The following is a 22,260-nucleotide window of genomic DNA, read 5'->3' on the forward strand; positions in this document are numbered from 1 at the left end:
GATATAGCTCAATCACTATGTGCAGCCACATAAACACACTATAACATTACTGCAGTGTCATGACAATGAATATACATTACCTCCAGCCAGGACGTGAGGTCTATTCACAATCCTGACACTTCGCTAACACAATCCCGACACTACAGCACGCTGTAAACTGTCATTTCCAACGAGATTACGCTAATAAAGGCCCCCAGGTCTGCCTGTGGTGAATACCTGCTAGATCATGCCGGAGGCATGACCTAGCAGGTGCCTGTCCGTTTTACACGGACAGGCATAATACACTGCAATACAGAAGTATTGCAGTGTATTATAAATGTGATCGGATTATCGCATAGTCCCCTAGTGGGACTAGTAAAAAAGTGAAAAAAAAAAATGAAAAACACACTTTTCCCCCTTACAAATTGCTTTATTATTAAAAAACAAAATAAAGTAAAAAAGTTACACATATTTGGTATTGCCGTGTCCGTAACCACCCCAACTATAAACTTATTACATCATTTAACCCGCACGGTGAACGTCGTAAAAAATAAAATAAAAAAACATGCAAAAATTGCTGTTTTCTTTGAATCCAGCCTTGAAAAAAATGTGATAAAAAGTGATCAAAAAGTCGCATCTACTCCAAAATGGTACCGATAAAAACTACAAGTCGTCCCGCAAAAAAAAAAGCCTCCCTACAATTCCATCGGCGAAAAAATGAAAACGTTACGGCTCTGCAAATATAGAGACACAAAAACAAATCATTTTGAAAAAAAAGTGTTTTCACTGTGTAAAAGTAGTAAAACATACAAAAACTATACATATTTGGTATCGTTGCAATCGTAACAACCCGCTGAATAAAGTTATTGTGTTATTTATACCACACGGTAAACGGAGTAAATTTAGGACGCAAAAAAGTGTGGCGAAATTGCGGGTTTTTTTTCTATCCCCTCCCCCCCCCAAAAAAAGTTAATAAAAGTTAATCAATAAATTCTATGTATCCCAAAATGGTGCTATTAAAAATGACAACTTGTCCCGCAAAAAACAAGACCTTTATACAGCTATGTCGACGCAAAAAATAAAAAGTGTATAGCTCTTTGAATGAGACGATGGAAAAATGTAAAAAATGGCTTGGTCATTAACGTCTAAAATAGGCTTGTCATTAAGGGGTTAAATTGCAACGCACATGGTGTTAAAAAAAATAACAAAAATAAAATCATCCCGCAAAGAACAAGCAACCATATGGCTACATTGATGGAAAAAAAAATTAAACCGTTTTTGGTCTTTGGCTATTGCAGCAGATCGGCGCTGCAATGTAGATTACAGTAACGTTTTTATTTTTTAAAAACGAGCATTTTTGGCCAAGTTATGACCATTTTCGTATTTATGCAAATGAGGCTTGCAAAAGTACAACTGGGCGTGTTGAAAAGTAAAAGTACAACTGGGCGTGTATTATGTGCGTACATCGGGGCGTGTTTACTACTTTTACTAGCTGGGCGTTCTGATGAGAAGTATCATCCACTTCTCTTCACAACGCCCAGCTTCTGGCAGTGCAGACACAGCGTGTTCTCAAGAGATCACGCTGTGTCGTCACTCACAGGTCCTGCATCGTGTCAGACGAGCGAGGACACATCGGCACCAGAGGCTACAGATGATTCTGCAGCAGCATCGGCGTTTGCAGGTAAGTCGATGCAGCTACTTACCTACAAATGCTGATGCTGCTGCAGAATCAACTGTAGCCTCTGGTGCCGACACGATGCAGGACCTGTGAGTGACGTCACAGATATGCACTGCCAGAAGCTGGGCGTTCTGAAGAGAAGTGGATGATACTTCTCATCAGAGCGCTCAGCTAGTAATAGTAGTAAACACGCCCCGATGTACACACATAATACACGCCCAGTTGGACTTTTACTTTTCAACACGCCCAGTTGTACTTTTGCAAGCCTCATTTGCATAAATACGAAAATCGTCATAACTTGGCCAAAAATGCTCGTTTTTAAAAAATAAAAACGTTACTGTAATCTACATTGCAGCGCCGATCTGCTGCAATAGCAGATAGGGGTTGCAAAATCTGGTGACAGAGCCTCTTTAAGGATATCCACATATACACACACCTTATACAAGGCACAATTGAACAATTTTTACATTAAACATTCTGTTTTAGCATGTATAGTATTCTTGCAAGTAATTTATCCTGTTACCTGAAATACTTCTATACAAAGTTCTGTGTCTGAAATGGCTGCTCGAACTGATACAAAATATTTTTTTCATTGAGCACAAATGTCACTTCCAGCTGTGAACGTCTGAAATCTCCATCAAAGCTTCCTGCCGAACAGTGGGTGCCATTAGCAGTAGTGTGTATATCCGAGGAAAGACGATTCCATGTGCTTATCGTGGGTGTGGGAAATGACCTCTAAATTGGTTTACCCATTCTTCAGACTGATCGTGTTTGGCAATAGTCTCATAGCACTTCATGTCGCAAAGTTCCATTTGCCATAAAATCAACATTTAAAGGGAGTCTGTCAGTAGATTTTACGTTACCAAACGGCTGACACCAGTTGTGTAGCTCCAGATAATGGATTAGGGACATACCTGTGTTCCTACTGTTACTGCTTGCATTTGTAGGATAAAAAAAAGCTTTACTCTGCCACGTGCTGTGCTCACTGTACTAGGAAGAGCTGGCATCTAGCACTCCAACACCTTCCCTCTCCTATGCAGTTGATTTAACAGTCACTCAACTGCATAGCAGAGGGGAAAGGTTGGAGGGCTAGTTAGACTTTTCCCACTAATGCAAGCTACCTAGTGGTGTCGCCCGTTTGGTAGCGTAAGATCTACTGACACTCCCTTTAAGTGAACTGATTCAATTCTGTTTAATTTGACATGAAAATAATATCGTTTTAACAGATACTGGATTTACAGATTTATTGTACTAACTCATTAAAAGCAATTTTTTAAATGTAACTTTTTAAAGCTTCAACTACTTCAGAAAAAAATCCAACATAATGTTGACCCCTTTTGGTTGCTTCATTCATGGCTTGTTTTAGAGGAAAAAAGGCAAACTATTATTACTCACATACTCCCGCTCTCTCTCACACTATCCATTGATTTGGTTTCGATTTATTAGTATCCTGTGAGAACATTTGTGTTTACAGTCACCAATGGCGTCAATTCTTTAAATGTACAGTCTAAATAACTTTTGAGCAGACGCGCCTAGATGAGTATAATGTATTGTGAATATACCAGACACCGGCCATTGAAGCTTTGACATCACACATACATAACAGCAGTACACTGACCAGACAAGTTTGTTGTACTGTGGAGGGGCGTGGCTTGGATGGAAGCCTGAGAGGACGCATAAACCGGAGCTCCTGCCATCCTGACTGCCATCCTGCTTTCCCTGTTGCCATACATTGCCCTACAGCCTGCTACACAAGTGGATCTGACCCCTGAAAGGTCCAGGTATCTTCTGCCCACTGAATCGCCGTGCTCCTGCCTGCCATAGCGGAGACACGCCATCCCTACAACACGCTGACCTTGGCGTCGCCATCTTGCGGCCGACTTCCCGGCAAACAGCCCTCCTTGGCGGTTGCTCCTCGCCCTACCTTGCCAGCCGCTGCAGAGTCGCCCGCTTCCACTGGACGGGGTTTGTGAGTATCGGCTGAGCCGCTCCTGTACTCACCTGGCCTGCACTCCAAACGCCAACATCTTAAGCCGGCTCCCTCACATGTGTCTTTCAGCGTCTCCCTGTCGCCTCTGACCCAGCCTCCCTGATCCGTTCAGGGCCTCATGAGCTATGCCAAGACCTGCATCAATCTCCCTGTGTATGTTAGAGACTCCTGGTGAGACGAAGGGTCCACTGTATGCCATTATACCTTGGACCATGTGTGTTTGATGCGACACCATATACAGTGAGTAACTCCCTATACACTTCTATTGTTACCATTCAGGTTTCCAACCAATTGCTCCACGCTATGACAGCATGTAAAGCCTTCCTTACTGGGAAAATAGAAGAAATGTAAAATTGATGTGGGTCTTTTGCGCCAAGATATGCTATCTATGAGAGGCCGAATAACTGAAATGGAGTCTCGAGTTTCTAAGTTGGAGGGTACATTTAATCCGTTGGCCTCTATGGTGTCAAGGAAGGCAGACACATGGCAACAAAAAGCGGATTACCTTGAAAATCGGCTACGTCAGAATAATATCCGAATCATTGGACTACCTCAGCGGTCGGAGGGACAATACACTGAGCGATTTGTGGAGACGTGGCTTAAGGAGACTCGGGGAAGATTTCTCTCCTGTGTATGTGGTGGAACGTGCTCCTAGCGTACCAACAAACCCCCACCATAGGGGGCACCACCAAGACCTCTTTTGGCTAGTTTACTCAACTGCAAAGATCGAGACACAGCCCTTCATCTGGCTAGACAGAAAAGACCCCTGAAATATAACCATAATACGGTGTCCATCTTTCTGGACTTTTCAGTGGAACTTCAAAAGCACAGAGTCCAAGAGGAAATTTAAAGAACGAGGAATTTTATACTCCATGGTCTATCCGGCCCGACTCTGAATTGTCCATGAGGGATCATCTACCTTTTCACTACCCCCGCTGAAGCAATGGACTGGTTGCAGTTTCATCAACCTCTGCATAGACCGTGATCGGACTGCCTACCTATCAATCACATATCACTCTGATATCCTATTTAAAAATGCCATATTTGTTATGTTAATATTTTGAAATGCAAGGTGTTTTTCACTTTTTTGATCCACGGGTACTTTTGTTAACCGAAGGGAGCTCTAGGTGGTGTCCGATGCATGATCTTAGCAATCGCTATTTATAGTGCTGGTAACTCCTATATGTACACACCTGTCCTCCAAATGCGGGACTATGCTACTATATCTAAAGTTAACTGTTTTGTTTGGTTACACAAATTTTACCATTCCATTTATTTTTTGTTTCATGGGAATATCTATTTTTTGTATGGGAGACTTTAATTTATTGATGGATAGTTCTTTGGATAGATTTCATGCTTCTGCTACTTCACAATACTACTACTGCTTTCTCTACTTTTGGACTGGGGCCAACTGGTTAGGCATGTGGTGTTTTCAATACCCTACTGCGTTGGAATATACATGGCACTCCTCAACTAGACGTACCTTATCATATTTAGATTATATCTTTGGCACACATGACCTTGCATTTCGTATAACCTTTATACAACATGAACACGGGAATATCGGATCATAATCTGGTTATTGTTTCTCTTCATACCCAATCCATTATGATTAGACCCTTATGGAAAGGTAACCCATTCTGGTTATCTCTTATTGGTCCATCAGATAGAATACCAGACCAATTGGAATGTTTTACTTCCTCAACGTATGACCCCCCAAACAGATGCTGACCTGCTTTGGAACACTTTAAAGCATATTTACGTGGTTGTTTATCTTCAACCATTTCGTCCATTAAATGCACTTCTGCAAGAGATGATTGATGATGATGATGATGATGATGATGATGATGATGACGACGACTTGACTTAATTAAAATTACCTGAACAAACATATGTATCAGAACCCACTGACTCCCGCAGGTCTGACTGGTTAGGTCTCCAGAGGCTATATCCTCAACAGCAACATGTCAAATCTAAACGGAAGTTGTTTTGCTCTAGACAGTCCTATGTCTGGGTAATCAATATAGCAAATTACGAAGACCCCTCTGAAGCTATCCTCACTGAGGCTGAATCTCTTACCAATTGCTTGTATGACTACTATAATTCTCTGTATAAAACTACCAAAAGAAGGTATCGGAATCCGACATATCGGATTACTTATCTGATCTGACCTTCCCGAGACTCACAGATGTCCAACGCATCTCACTGGATGCGGACATCACCTTAGACTAAATGAATTTGGCTATCAGGGATATGACTAGGGGTAAAGCTCCCGGCCAAGATGGGCTCCCCATAGAGATTTATAGTAAATATGGGGACCAGCTATCCCACCAATTACATAAAGTCCTATTATCCACCATAGCTTATGGCACATTGTCATCTTCATTTTACGACGCCACTATAGTGGTACTACTTAAACCAGGTAAAGACCCCCTGGAGTGTGGTTCTTACTGCCTTATTTCTCTAGTTAATGCTGACTACAAAATTTTAACAAAAATTCTTGCCAAACTACTTAACGACGTTATTCTTGATTTTGATACACCCCGACCAAATCAGGTTCATGCCAGGCAAAAACACGTCTATAAGCATTAGGAGAGTTCAATCGCTAGTGCAATGTAGCACTTTACTAGAAAATAACTGGGCAATAGCTTCTCTCGAGAAAAAGAAGGCATTCTACTCGATTGAAAGGCCCTTTTTATTTCAACTCCTCCAAAAATTTGCTTTTGGGCCTAAATTCTGTACCTGGATTAAGACACTATATATGCCTCACCGCAGGCTAATGTTCTGGTAGATAGAGGGCATCACTGGAGGGGGATAATACATTGTCACCTGCCCTTTTTAGTTTAGCAATAGAGGCATTAGCTGATAAGTAACACTCCTCACCTCTCATATGTAGATGATGTATAGTAATTTTTACAGACCACATTCAGGACACTCTCCCCTCTGTCATTACCACTATTGAACAGTTAGGGAGATACTCGGGCTTTTCCATTAATTGGGGGAAAGCTTTCTTGATGTCATGGTCACACACTCCACCTCCCCGATTGTCTGAACGCTCTCCATTACCCTTGGTAGACCACTTCAAATATCTAGGCATTTTTATTGCAAAAAAAACTCTGGCATAGATCTCTCTGGATATACTGCCATTACTTTGATACACTCGTTAGAGGTTCACTGTCTGGAGTAAAATTACCTTTATCTGCCTCTGGACGCATAAATTTGATCAAGATGATCCTCTTACCCAAGTTTTTATACGCGTTACAACATAGCACAATTTATTATTCCCAAATCTTTTTTTTTTTTTTTGTTAAACTGTTAGTGTATAAATGATTAAACATTGTTCTAATTTTTTTCACGAGTCAGGAAATATTATAAATTCGATTCTCATTTATAACATTTCCCTGTGCTGGTCACTAGAGGGAGCATTCCCAAAATTTCAGCATTGGCATGTGGTAAAGCAACCACTTTGCTTTATGCTGCAAAATTTGAGAAGACACACTCTCTCAAGCGTCCTATAACTAGTGCCAGGAGAAAGGAGGGGATTGAATGTTCAAACCTCCTACACTGTGTGTCGCCATTTTTTGAGCGAACACACAGTGTAGTAGGCTTACATGCAGTAGTAAACACACAGTAAAACACGAACAAACACAGACATAACTTACCTGCTGCTGCCGCCGCTCCCTCCCGTCCGCTCCGTCTGCTCCCTCCGCTCCTAGTGCTTGCTTCAGAACACATGTCCGGAAGTAGTCCTCTTACTGTCCAGCCGCGGCTTCCGGTCCACAAGAAAATGGCGCCGGATGTTGCTCGGCCGAAGACCTTCCATTTGGACTGTGTGAGAGCGGCGCATGCGCCGTTCCCACACAGACGTCGTACAGCATAGTGAATGGAACGGCTCCCGTTCGCATTCTCTATGGGGCGGCTGTATGTGCCGTATTCCATGTCTGTATGTGTCATTAATCGACACATACGGAGATGAAAAAAAAATGGCAGCCCCCATAGAGGAGAAAAAGTTAGAAAATAAAAAAAGTAAAACACACAAATTAATATTTTTTTTTTTAAATAAAACACTAAAAGCAAATTTATATCTGCTTATCTGATGCTCATTAGCAGCTCAGATTACAGTGTCCTGAGACTCCTTGCCGGGGGATAATCATCCAGGCACAGAAACCGGTGCGCACAGTCTCTTCCCTGCGCTCTGCTGCTGCAGATTACACTAAAGAGAACTGTGTAGTGTATAGAGGCAGAGACCTTCCTGACGTCACGATGGGGGCGTGCACATCTGACGTCAGGATGGGGCCACCACCCACCCGTACTCCTAGGCAGCAGAATCCGTACACTGATACATTCAAACGGTGTACGAATTTCTGCTAGCAACAGGAGAAATACAAGAAATAAAATGTGGTAGAAAAGTGTCAGTGGCCATTTAAAACACATATAACACAAAAAGGAGCCCAAATTCATTAATAAAGTATATTACAAAATATATTTATATTACACATGTTGCTAGGAAAAAAAAAGTTGATCGAACGTTTAGTTACGCTTTAAGTTGCCATGCTTCAGTTGCTGATTTTTGGCACATGATGTGGACGTGTGACTCCATACGCAGTTTTTGGTCCAAGGTAGCTTCCCTCTTGTCTTCCTTACTGCATTCCCCAATCCCTCTACATCCTAAAGTTTACCTATTTGGCATATTAGATGAAGAGATGTGGAGACACCACACCAGAATCTTTTTAGGAGAAACGTTATTTCTGGCATGTAAAACCATAGCACAATGTTGGATAAATGATCACCTTCTAACTCTTAAGTACTGGATCAATCTAGTAGTTCGTTTATCAAAACCGTGGATGCGCTACAGAATTTTCAAGAATTTGGGACTTTTGGGAAAATTCCCCCTTAACGACAAATACATCTCATGACCGCTGAACAGTACAGTGTAGACGTGCAGTGTGACTGAGTACACAAGTCTGACTTCTTTCCATTACACCTCTATCGACTGAAAGAAACGAGGGTCCTTCATATGTATTTCTTCTACACGGTTTCATTTTATTTTGTTTAGGTTAATATGTGTTGACTTATCTGGACTGCGTTCCACTTTTCCTGCTATACATATTATTGCATTAATGTCATGCTTACTCAGTTATTTCTGTTTAAACATCTTCGTCAATTCTGTAATATTCTGTAGTTGGCTGTTTCCGACTTTTGTATACTTGTTGTTACACCAGATGTCCATAAAACGCATTTAACCCCTTCCCTCTAGCCACGTTTGACCTTCCTGACAGAGCCTCATTTTTCAAATCTGACATGTTTCACTTTATGTGGTAATAACTTCGGAATGCTTTAACCTATCCAAGCGATTCTGAGATTTTCTCGTGACACATTGAACTTTATGTTACTGGCAAAATTTGCTCGATTACATTCAGTATTTAAATGTGAAAAACCCCAAAATTTAGCGAAAAATTGCAAACATTTGCATTTTTTTATATTTTAAATGTATCTGCTTGTAAGATAGGCAGTTATACCACACAAAATAGTCACTAATTAACATCCCCCACATGTCTACATTAGATTAAAAAAAACGATATCAAATATTCTTTTATTTTTCTAGGACGTTACAAGGCTTAGAACTTTAGCAGCAATTTCTCACATTTTCAAGAAAATTTCAAAAGGCTATTTTTACAGGGGCCAGTTCAGTTGTGAAGTGGCTTTGAGGGCCTTATATATTAGAAAGTCCCCATCAATCACCCCATTTTAAAAACTTCACCCCCCCAAAGTGTTCAAAATAGCATTTAGAAAGTTTCTTAACCCTTTAGACGTTTCACAGGAATTAATCCAATGTAGAGGTAAAATTTACAAATTTCATTTTTTGTTGTTGCAGGAATTCATTTTTAATCAATTTTTTTTGTATCGCAAAGTTTTACCAGAGAAACGCAACTCAATATTTATTGCCCAGGTTCTTCAGTTTTTAGAAATATCCCACATGTGGCCCTAGTGTGCTAATGGACTGAAGCACCGGCCTAAGAAGCAAAGGAGCACTTAATGGATTTTGGGCCTCCTTTTTATTAGAATATATTTTAGGCACCATGTCGGGTTTGAAGGGCTCTTGCGGTGCCAAAACAGTGGAAATCCCCAAAAAGTGACCCCATTTGGGAAACTACACCCCATAAGGAAATTATCTAGGGGTATAGTGAGCATTTTGAACCTACAGGTTTATTGCAGAAATTAATGTAAGTAGGCCGTGAAAATGGAAATCTAGGAGAAAAAGCACCACAAAATTTGTAAATCAATTTCTCCCGAGTAAAATAGTACCCCATATGTGGTAATAAACGGCTGGTTGGACACACGGCATGGCTTAGAAGGTAAAGAGCACCATTTGGCTTTTGGAGCTCAAATGTAGCAGGAATGGTTTGCGGCGGCCATGTCGCATTTGCAAAGCACCTGAGGGACTAAAACCGTGAAAACACCCAAAAAGTGACTCCATTTTGGAAGCTACACCCACAAGGTATTCACCTAGGGGTGTAGTGAGCATCTTAACCCCGCAGGTGTTTTGCAAAAAAGTGTGCGCTCGATATTGCAGAGTGAAAATGGGATTTTTCAATAGATATTCCAATATGTGGTGCCCAGCTTGTGCCACGATAACAAGACGGCTCTCTAATTATTATGTAGTGTTTCCCGGTTTTAGAATCACCCTAAATGGGGCCCTACTCTTTTGCCAGGACATTTGACAGGGTTCAGGAGTGAACGAGTACCATGCGAAATTGAGGCCTAATTTGGCGATTTACACAGAATTAGTTCACAATTGCAGAGGCTCAGATGGGAAATAATAAAAGAAACCCCCCAGAAGTGACCCCATTTTGGAAACCACATCCATCAAGGCATTTATTAAGGGGTGTAGTTAGCATTTTCACCCCACAGGTCTTTTCCATAAATGAATGCGCTGCGGATGGTGCAAAGTAAAAAATGTTTTCCCCAGATATGCCAATTCAGTGGCAAATATGTCGTGCCCAGCTTATGCCACTGTAGACACACACCCCAAAAATTGTTAAAAGGGTTCTGCCGGGTATGGCGCTGCCATATTTGTGGACATAAACTGCTGTTTGGGCACACTGTAGGGCTCAGATGGGTGGGAGCGCCATTTGGCTTTTGAAACGTAGATTTTGCTTGGTAGTTTTTTTGAGTATTGCTGGTGTTTCCGTTTATAATGTGGGGGCATATGTAAGCTGGGCAGAGTACATCAGGGGTATAGTCAGGTGGTATAATAATGGGGTAAACCATAAAATAATCCATAGATGTGTGTTGCGCTGTGAAGCAATCCTTTCTGCACAGGCTGGTGTCGCACTGATAAATGGTGTCTTTACTTATCCCCCTTTTGATCCACACTCCGCACCTTTGCAGTTTGGGGAATATTGCTGGGAAGTGTTGTCCTGGTATAATACGGGCACCCTCGCTTCCAGCAGATATGTTTGGGCCCTCCCTCTTCCTGGTTCCCTAATTTTAGAGCTGCGATAAATCGCCTCTTAAAACAAACAAAATGTTCCCCTCTGATCTGCACAACCGCATATTTTTATTTGGTGACTTTTTGGAGCTTTAACGAATTTTATTTTTTCATAGACGTAGTGGTATAAGGGCTGTTTTTTTGCGGGACGAGCTGTAGTTATTATTGGTACCATTTTGGGGTACATGCGACTTTTTGATCACTTATCCTATTTTTTGAGAGACAAGGTGACCAAAAAACAGCAATTCTGGAATAGTTTTTTAGGGGATTTTTATACAGCGTTCACCATGCGTTATAAATTACATGTTAACTTTATTTTGTGTGTCAGTACGATTCTGGCGATACCTAATTTATAGAACTTTTTTGTTTTACAACTTTTTGCACAATAAAATTACTTTTGTAAAAAGAATGTATTTTTTTCTGTCGCCATGTTGTGAGAAACATAACTTAAATTTTTTCATCGACGGAGCTCTATGAGGGCTTGTTTTTTGTGAGACGAGCTATAGTTTTTATAGGCACCATTTTTGGATACATGCGACTTTTGATGACTTTTTATTTAAATTTTTGTAGGGCAAAGGGACCCAAAACCAGAAATTCTGGCATTGTTACGGTTTGTTTTTTACACCGTTCACCGCGTGGAATAAATAACATAATATTTTTTATAGTTTAGGCCGTTACGGTCACGGCGATATCAAATATGTATGGTTTATTTTATTTTTTTCAATATTAAAGGACTTGATAAGGTAAAAAGGGCGGTTGTGTTTTATTACTTGAAACTTTTTTTTTTCCACCTTTTTTTTTTTTTTTTTTTTTCCCACTTTACTTTCGTCCCACTAGGGGACTTGAAGGTCCAACTGTCAGATTTTTTTTCTAATAAATTGCACTACCTACGTAATGCAATGTATTAGATCTGTCAGTCATTCACTGTCCGCAAGCCAATTAGGCTTCGCCTCTGGGCGGGGCCTAATATGCTTCCGTAATGGCAGACAGGAGGTCATTGTTAGGTCTCCTGTTGTCATAATAGCAGTCGGTAGTCGTATGATTGCAGGGCAAAGCTGGCGATCTGCTAGCAACCACAAAGATGCAGCGATCGCATCCGATCACTGCATCTGAGGGGTTAATGGCAGGGATTGGAGCAAGCTCCAGTTCCTGCCATTACAGGTGGATGTCAGCTGTAATATACAGCTGACTTCCACCGCTGATGACGCCGGCCCATCTCCTAAGCCGGCGTCGTCTTGCCGGAGGCTACGGAAGCCTTTCAGGCCCGGCCTCCGGGCGGGGGATGGAAGTTTTCCGTGCTAGGCACACCTGGAGGCCAGTATTGGGCCTCCGGTTGCCATTGCAGTCACCGACACCCCGGCGATTTCAATGCTGGGGTGTCGATGAGCTGCAAACACCTTAAATGCAGCGATCGCTTTTGACGGCTGCATTTAAGGGGTTAATGGCGGGGATCGAAGCTAACCGCTCCCCGCCATTACAGCGGGATGTCAGCTGTAAGATACAGCTGACATCCGGGAATGATAGCACCGACTAAGCTTCTGAGCCGGTGCTATGCATTTGTCGTAAGTATACGACATTTTGCGGGAAGCCCTGGCTTTCCATGACGTATACTTAAAGAGACTCTGTCACCAGATTATAAGTGCCCTATCTCCTACATAGTCTGATCGGTGATGTAATGTAGTTGGTCAGCCTCATACACTTCTCATTGTTTCAGCCCAGCATGATCCACAGTACAGTGTGATTGTGCAGTGAAAGAAGCTGGGCTGGAACAATGAGAAGTGTATGACACTGATTGGTCACTGATTGGTCAGCCTCATACACTTCTTTACAACACCCACTTGGTCAAAAGTAAAAACACGCCCAGTTGGTCTTTAAGAAACTCATTAGCATAAATTTTAAATTGCTCATAACTTGCTCAAAAATGATAGTTTTTCAAAATAAAAACCACTGCTCTGCCGATCAGATTATGTATAAGACAGGGCACTTATAATCTGGTGACAGAGCCTCTTTAAGACAAATGTCGAGGGGGTTAAAAAAAAATTGTCGTACTTTGTGTGTAATACGTGACTGCTTGTTCATAGTTATTGACCCATTTCTTATATAGCTGCTAACATAGTGTGCCGTGCTGTGTTTTTTATGACGAACATCAGTTCCTGTCTCACAATCTAATTTCCCTGTATATTCCACTCATACTCATTAAAGAGGACCTGTCACTAGGTTATAGACGTTGAACTGGTCAACTGACCTGAATAGCGCTGGCTCCCTGATTCCAGCACTGTTTTTTGTTTTTTTTCTGTCTTCCTGGACAACCCCCCCCCCCCCTGTTTTAGAGATATGGCCCACTCTTGTGTTTGCTCCTTATATGCTACTTTGCTGTAGTTGGCCATCAGTACGTGTACTACCCTCAAGCTCTCTTGCGCTGATTGGTTAGCATCAGAGGCAGGTAAACTTTTTCCACCCCATTATTAGCATATAGGGAGCCAACATAACAGTGGGCCATACCTCTGGAACTGGGGATCCAGGAAAAAAAGAACAGTGCTGGAATGAGGGAGACAGCGCTATTCAGATCAATTAACCAGTTCAACTTATGACCTAGTGACCGGTCCTCTTTAAGGGGGAACGTAACAACGTTTCTATACCAGTTTTCTGGCGTGTAAACGTCCCAAAAGTTGCAAAAATTTAGGGGAGGCCTGGTCATCTGCAGCCCGACGCATTTACTAGAATTTACGTTAGAAACTGGCGGAAAGTATAGCAAAAATGAATGTTAATTTTTTTATATATATATATATATATATATATATATATATATATATAATTTTCTAAATGACAGTAGGTAGAATGCAAGTCTCAGACTTGGGTTCTACCTACTGAAAAACCCTTGTGAACAAAACTTCTGTGATAAATGATGTCGTCTTCCAAGACTGAAAGCTAGGAAAGGCATTTTACGTTGTTTTTCTTTCCGCGGTGCATGAATCACAAATGATCAGTAAACCAGTCTGCCATGAAGTGACACTGACATTTGTCAAATAGTCCACTGTTCCCTTTTTAAGGAGCAAGTTGATAAATGCTATAGCCTCAGTTGTAAATCAATGTGATATTGGCCGTGTGTATATATTTCCATATTCCCAGTTTTAACTGTTCGCGTTCAGAACACAGCAACGAAATACAAATATATAATTTGTTGCTGTGGATTTAATCATGTTTGTACCCTTTGCTCCCTACTTTGAATGAGCTGTTATTATTCTAAAGGTCAGGAACCTCATTCTGTGCAGTTATTATATAAGCTAAATAAAGTAGCATTTATATGTTTGACCTTCTTCTGCCTTAACGTTTGGTTCCAGAAGGATATGTGCAAGGAAATAGCAATAACAACATTTTGTACCAGTTCTAACATTACTCGGCGTGATATTTGTTCTATTTCTTGGTGTAACCATGGTTGCATCGGTCTAGTTCTCAATGGCCACTAGCAAAGATTGTTGTAAATCTCTTTTGACAGCTATCATTAGTTTACCTGCTACCATTTATCCATAGCTATACCATATTGTACGCATGAATGAGTCAATGGGAGGATATTTCTGGAATGACAAATTAACTTGTGACACCGGTCATCTGGCTTATCTAGCGAGTAGCCTTTCTCTTAACCGTTTTTTTTTTTTTTCTCTTCTGGCTATAGATTCTGATTGTGAGTACCACCGGCTTGGCAGGCATTTTGCTGCTCAACTACCAGAGAGACTACACAGTATGGGTATTACCGCTCGTTATTGTCTGCCTATTTGCCTTTTTCGTTGCACACTGCTTCCTCTCCATCTATGAAATGGTGGTAGATGTCTTGTTCTTGTGTTTTGCTATTGACACAAAATATAATGATGGGAGTCCAGGGAAAGAATTCTACATGGACAAGGTTCTTATGGTAAGTGACTATTCTATGCAGTAACAGTAGCATTGAGTGGATGATTTCAAGGATCCTATGATAATGAAAGATTATTTCTTTTTTTTTTTTTCTTTTTTTTGTGTTTTGCAAAGTCCATGACTGCCACAAGGAGGTCTTATCCCTATAAGTCTCTTATCTGGCGGAAACTAGGGCTCCCCTTATGAATACAGCAGACTCATAGGTAGAAGTCCGCTGTATTCTTTCTTAGTGGCTATTCACAAAATGGCACAATATACACAGTCGAGTCACATTATTATGACCACCAGCTAATATCCAGAGTAACCGCCGTGTGCAGCACAAACGGCAGCTAAACGGGCTGGGAGTCACTCAATAATGTGCTGGTCGGTTGTCTCAGGTATCTGGAGCCATGCTCACTGCAGAGCATCCCACATTTTACTGGAGGGTGCGTGGGGTAGGATCCATAAAGGGATCAAGGTGGTCCCACAGATGCTCATTTTTGTTAAAGTCTGGCTAATTAGGGGGCCAGGAAAGTACTTGGAAGTCTTGGTTGTGCTCTTCCAACCACTGTCGGACATTTCTAACCATGTGACGTCGCATTGTCTTGCTGGAGATTCCATCTGCCCCAGGGAAGACAAGCAGCATGTATGGGCAGACGTGATCTGAAACTTTGGATTCATACCCAAATCGGTTCAGAGTTCCTGTCACTTGGATGGGTGGGCCCAGAGAATGCCATGAAAAAATTCCTTAGTACATAACCCTGCTGCCACCAGCTTGTGTTCTTCCAGCAATGGTTGCTGGGGGTTTTGTTCTCTGATGTTTCTCGCCTGACACACCAATGTCCCATTCGATGAAGCTGAAAATGTGACTAGTCTGAGAAGGCAACCCTTTGCCAATCATCAGTTGTCCAGTTCCGATAGTGTCATGCAAATGAAAGCCTTTTTTTCCCAATGCAACTTTGTTAGCATAGGAGCAGTGACCATCCATCTGCTTCGGAGCCGCATATGCTGTAGTGTTCGCTGAACTGTTTTAGACACACATCTGGTAGCCCCCTGGTTGATTTTCACTGTGGGTTGCTCCACTGTAGTGTGTCATTTGGCCTTCGTAGCCGACGTTCACCTCACATCAATGGCATGTGGTGCTCCGCAGTTTCCACGTCGGTTATTTCCAATGATGCCATTTGTCCACTCACAATACACTTTCACCACAGCAGCACGCGGACAGTTCACAAACTGCGCTGTTTAAGAAATACTGCCACCCTTGGCCCGAAATCCAATAATCATCCCTTGCAACTCTGATAAATCGCCCCTTTTACCCATGGCAACAGTGATGTGTTTAGACAGTCTATGGCACACTTTATATACCCACCAAGCCAGCCCACGACACATCACTTCCTTCATGGGCTACGCACTGCTGACGGCGAAAGTAGGAGGTGGTCATAATAATGTGCCTAGACTGTGTATTTTATGCAGTTTGGTGTAAGAGCCCTGCAGACCTGTCGCTGTGATCTGCTGCCTTTAAATAGGGCAGCATATTCTGATACAGTTTTTTGTCTTTTCTTTTCAGGTTTGTGCTTTTATAGTTCGCCTTGAGTATATAGAATTCACCATATATTTCATTGCTTAAATCCATCTAGCCTTTGATTTTATGTTCCAGGAATTTGTGGAAAACAGTAGAAGAGCAATGAAAGAGACGGGTAGTGGAGCAGAGGGCAGGGAGCTGAAACCGATGGTAGGTGCAGGCAAGAAGATGACCATACTCCAAGAATTTCACTTTTATTTCCTGCCCCTATCTCTCTTCACTGACTGGGCTTCCTCTGGGGACTTCTTTGTAATCTGCGTCACTCAAGATGTCCTTCTTTTCCTGCTTATTTGCTTGCCCATCAGCTGGCTAGCAGAGTTTATGTCACAGCTGAGACCATCACCTGTAAAGACAAGCTGAAAGGAATTGTCCCTGCCACCTTCGGCAGGATGTCTAGGTTATTTATGTATAACCTCTTGTAGAGGTAGCATATCCATTATGTTAATGGCCATTACCATGTCTATGAAACACTGTAGGGCATGTTTGTCCAAATGTTTCTTAAAATTGGCTTATGTTAAAGATGCAGTGCAAATTCTCTAGCCAGAAAGTAGCTGGTTACTATGGGTATCATTGATAGTATACAATCCCATTTGAATGGGAACCTTACCAGTATTTATTTGTTCTTTATACACCTCTTGTTGTTGCATTATTTCCGCAAAATGTTACATTTCCTTTCAGCTTGTTAGAACCATACCATTCATAAAAACTGGCTTGTTTGTGTTATGTTTGTAACTTTACCTACATTATGCAAAGCTCTAACTAATGTAGCCTCAATCCATGCACATCATCACATTGTGGATAGGAATACTGTATTTCTATTCACCTATAAGGCTCTGTTCACACTAAAGTTTTTATCCAGATTTTGATCAGGAAACCTTTTTTTAATTGTAACAAGTGGAATAGTGTAACATTCTACGCTGTTCTACCCACTGTCCAAAATATGGAAACCTGATCAAGGTGAATGAAAAAGCAGCTCACAGCATCCTTTATCAATGGTCATTTCGATTCAGTAAAAAAAATTAAAGGCAACTAGTAGTGTGAACTGAGCCTAATTGTTAGTGGTGCACTTCTCTATACTGTATGATCGTCAAATAAAAGGGTCAGTCTCTGTATACCATGTGTTGCATATAACTGTTACAACAAACATTTCTGACACTATATGCTGCATTCCCAAAGTGAAATAATTCTTATATTTAGTTCTGTTTTTTTGTGTTGTGACCATTAATGTCTTCCTTGTTTCCATAGTGTGTATTATTCTGCATGCACTTTGAGACTTTTCTTAATATGCCATTACAGACGAATAATGCCTCCCTCGTAAAACGCCTAATAGACTTCTAAGTATACAAACACTTACTACAACCTGAAAATCCACCCATGTAGTAGTGAACTATCGCAGAGTATGTCTACAAAAGGGACAGCTACTCTGTCCACTTTGTATTGCCCAGTGTATGTCTACAAAAGGGACAGCTACTCTGTCCACTTTGTATTGCCCAAGAGTTTATGGGAGGTTGCTGTAAGAAGTTCATGAGACTATTGAAGTCTCTGGAAATATGTAGAAAGTAATTTTTTATTTATAATGGCTAGAGCTGTACCAGCAGGAGGGTATAGTGGAAGGAAGAGAATTTAGTAATTCTTCTGAACCGGAAAAGTGCTGAAACAAATTTTATAACCGCGTGCTCATCTTTCTTGTGAAGGCTAAAAAAAATCCATATCACAAACGTTACAAGGAGAAGTGATGCTAATATATGTACAATTCGTATAACTTATTTCAGCAGTAACATTTAATGTCATTGTCCCATACAGTCTACCCGCTTTTATGTTTCTCACAATCCGTCCAGAGAATTATATCAATTTCATTGGTTTTTCTTTGTCAATTATTTTAGTATACTATACTGGGTTGTTGTTGGTTTTTTTTCCCCACATATAATAGCAACGCCTTCAGAACCATTTTCACCAAAATGTAAATATATTTTAGGTTAAGAAAAGAAAAAATGTCAAATTAAGAAATCAGGTCATTTGTTGTCGTTTTTTGGTTTTAAAAACAAAAAGAAATGTCACCCCTAATGATCTCTTTTAACTGGTTGCCGACACAGGACGAGAATGCTCGTCCTGAGCGGCGGGTACTTTGCGCATTAGGACGAACATTCTCGTCCTGTGTGACAGCCAGTGTCCGCGCACGATCAGGAGCGGGGCAACGGCTGTAATACGCATCCACAGCCCCGCTCTAACGTGGGAGAGAAGAGAAACCTCTTCTCTCCGCCGTTAACACCTTGAATGTCGCAATCAAAGCTGACCGCGGCGTTCAGAGGAGGAAAATCCCTGTGACGCGATCAAAGCCCATAACTTGTATGGCCAGACAGCCCAGAGTCCATTGAAGGACCCCAGGGCTGTCTGAACATATTTCCTGTTGTTAGGGCATACTGAGGTCTGCCCGAACAACTGCCTGTGTACAATCAGTACACAGGCTAATGTACTGGCATATAGATCTATGCCAGTACATTACAGTTAAAAAAAAAAAAAAAAATCAAAATGAAATCCCTTTATGGGATTAAAAAAAAAATGTTTAATGTTAAATTAAAAAAAAGTTAAAAAATACACATACTTTTTACAATAAATAAACTATTTAAAATATATGTCCCAAAACATGAAATAATAGACATATTTGGTATCGCCACGACCGTAACAACCTGTACAACAAATGTATAACATTTATGATTGGAGTATGGTGTAAAAAAAATATATATATATAGATATATTTTATTAAAACTGCAGCGGAACAGCTTTTTTTCTGCATTTTCGCCAAAATTTATATAAATTAAACGATAATGTATTTGTACCAAAATATGGTACCTGCATAAAGTACAACTCGTCCCAGAAAAAACAAAGTCTCATACAACTTCGTCGCACAAAAAATAAAGTTCTGAGCGTCGGGATGTAAAGAGGGAAATATAAAAAAATTATTCTGTCCTCAAGGCCAAAATTGGCCGTGTCCTTAAGGGGTAATGACCACCCCAATTTATTTATCAGATTCCGAGCTAGTTTTATTCTAGGTGAAAATTGAGCTAGAGCGTTATTTTCCTTCACAAGCTTCACTTACCTGAACCTCACTGGAGTGTCCCTGCTGTCCTAAGCTAGTCCAAAACTGAATCGTTCTGAATCATATAAATGAGCAGCGCTGTTTAGCAGAGCTGAATGTGCACACTTGTGAGGTGTTTTTGTACACAGATGTGCAGCTTGTTAGACGAGAGATACTGATACACATAAAATAAATGGGACTAAGCTGCAACATCTGACACAGCGCGTGGACAAGAGTGGCACTGTATCTCAGGGGGTAAGGAAAGACGGATCTTTTTTTTTTTTTTTTCCCCTATCTTAGTCCACTTCTTTAACAATACATGCGTCTTTTTCAGCAGCATATTTTTAGAAGAATGTATAGGAAATACGCCAACTGCCGCTACTGGTGACCTTACGGTGGAATTATTTATTAACTATTTTTTTTACGCCACTTTCCTGTCATAGAAAAGTCAAAAATGGCAAAAGTCACAATTTGCAATAAAGTTGCGACATTTGTGTTTCAGCCGCTCACGCCACTTTGGCAGAGGGCAGAGCTTAACAGAAGAAGAATTTAGCCAGCTGCGGCCTGACTAATTTACGCCAGAGACTTGTAAATTATGGCGCAAATCTACACCAGCTCATGGCTTGCATATATTTCACTTTCTTACACACGGACAGCTAGGGATGCGCCTAATTTATTAAGAGTTGTGCACCTCTTAATATAAATAAAGATCGAGTAAAATCTGCCTAGTTTATTAAGACTAGCCTATAAAACGCCAGTCTTAATTAATTCCACCCGTTGCGTCTATGGTCACTGATACAGGAAGTCATTAGCAATTGTGGAGAAAGAGGCTTACGAACAGGGAATCTGAGCGGTGTATACACCGCAGCAGGGGGCAAGGTGTATGACAGGCCATAATGCGTTGGTGTACTGAGTGTAACAAAGCATTATACAAGGAATCCGTAGATTTTGAAGTCCCCTAATGGGACTAAAAACAAATGATAATCAAAGTTCAATAAAGTTTATTAGGGAAAAATAATTTTATTTTTTTTTTTTTTTCAAGTGGTTTTATTAAGTGTTAAAATAATATATAATAATACATATAAGTCCTTCTCAATGAATTAGAATATCAAAAAGTTAATTTCAGTAATTCAATTCAAAAAGTGAAACTCCTATATTATATAGATTTATTACACACCGAGTGATCTATTTCCAGCATTTTATTCTTTTAACGTTGAAGATTATGGTAACCGTTAATGAAAACCTAAATTTTAGTCTCTCAAAATTAGAATATTATATAAGCCTAATTACAAAAATGATTTTTAATACCAAAATGTTGGCCCACTAAAAAGTATGTACAGTATATGCACGAAATACCTGGTCGGGGCTCCTTTTGCATGAATTACTGCATCAATGCGGTGTGGCATGGAGGCGATCAGCCTGTGGCACTGCTGAGGTGTTATGGAAGCCCAGGTTGCTTTGATAGCGGCCTTCAGCTCATCTGCATTGTTGGGTCTGGCGTCTCATCTTCCTCTTGACAATACCCCATAGATTCTGTATGGGGTTTAGGTCAGGAGAGTTTGCTGGCCAGTCAAGCACAGTTATACTGTGGTTATTAAACCAGGTATTGGTACTTTTGGCAGTGTGGGCTTGTGCCAAGACCTGCTGGAAAATGAGAAAAGCATCTCCTTAAAGCTTGTCAGAGGGAAGCATGAAGTGCTCTAAAATTTCCTGGTAGATGGCTGCGTTGACTATGGACTTGATATAACACAGTGGACCAACACCTGCAGATGACGTGGCTCCCCAAACCATCACTGACTGTGGAAACTTCACACTGGACCACAAGCAACTTGGATTGATGCCTCTCCACTCTTCCTCCAGACTCTGGGACCGAGATTTCCAAATGAAATGCAAAATTTACTTTCATCTGAAAACAGGACTTTGGACCACTGAGCAACAGACAAGTCCTTTTTCTCCTTAGCCCAGTTAAGACGGTTCTGACGTCTCAAGAAATGCGACCGTTGTAGTCCATGTCCTGGATACGTCTGTATGTGGAGGCTCTTGAAGCACTGACTCTAGACGCAGTCCACTCCTTGTGAATCTCCCCCAGATTCTTAAATGGCCTTTTCATGACCATCCTTTCAAGGCTGCGGTTATCCCTGTTGCCTGTGCACCTTTTTCTACCACACTTTTTACTTCCCCTCTACTTTCCATTAATATGCTTGGATACAGCACTCTGTGAACAGCAAGCTTCTTTAGCAATGTCCTTTTGTGGCTTACCCTCCTTGTGGAGGGTGTCAATGACTGTCTTCCCCATGATTGTGTAGCCTACTGAACCAGACTGTTGGACCATTTAAAGGCTTAGGAAACCTTTGCAGGTGTTTTGTGTTGATTAGCTGATAGAGTGTGACACCACGTGTCTACAATCTTCAACTTTTAACCAATATTCAAATTTTCTGAGAGACTAAATTTTGGGGTTTCATTAACTGTTAGCCATAATCTTCAACATTAAAAGAAAAAAAATGCTTGAAATAGATCACTGTGTGTGTAATGAATCTATAAAAGTTTCACTGAATTTACTGAAATAAATTTACTT

The 22,260-nt window shown here is 40.9% G+C and overlaps 1 protein-coding gene across 1 annotated transcript in view; it reads left to right on the forward strand.

Moving 5' to 3' along the window:
- SLC44A1 (solute carrier family 44 member 1) overlaps positions 1-22,260 on the forward strand; it is a 126,167-nt gene that overhangs the window by 100,928 nt on the left and 2,979 nt on the right. Inside the window, exons 14-15 of the mRNA XM_075826032.1 lie at positions 14,813-15,049; positions 16,685-16,759. Coding sequence (XP_075682147.1) covers positions 14,813-15,049; positions 16,685-16,759 — 312 coding nt within the window. The remainder of the gene's footprint in view (positions 1-14,812; positions 15,050-16,684; positions 16,760-22,260) is intronic.

Source organism: Rhinoderma darwinii, chromosome 1, assembly GCF_050947455.1.
Source record: "Rhinoderma darwinii isolate aRhiDar2 chromosome 1, aRhiDar2.hap1, whole genome shotgun sequence".
NCBI lineage: Eukaryota > Metazoa > Chordata > Amphibia > Anura > Rhinodermatidae > Rhinoderma > Rhinoderma darwinii.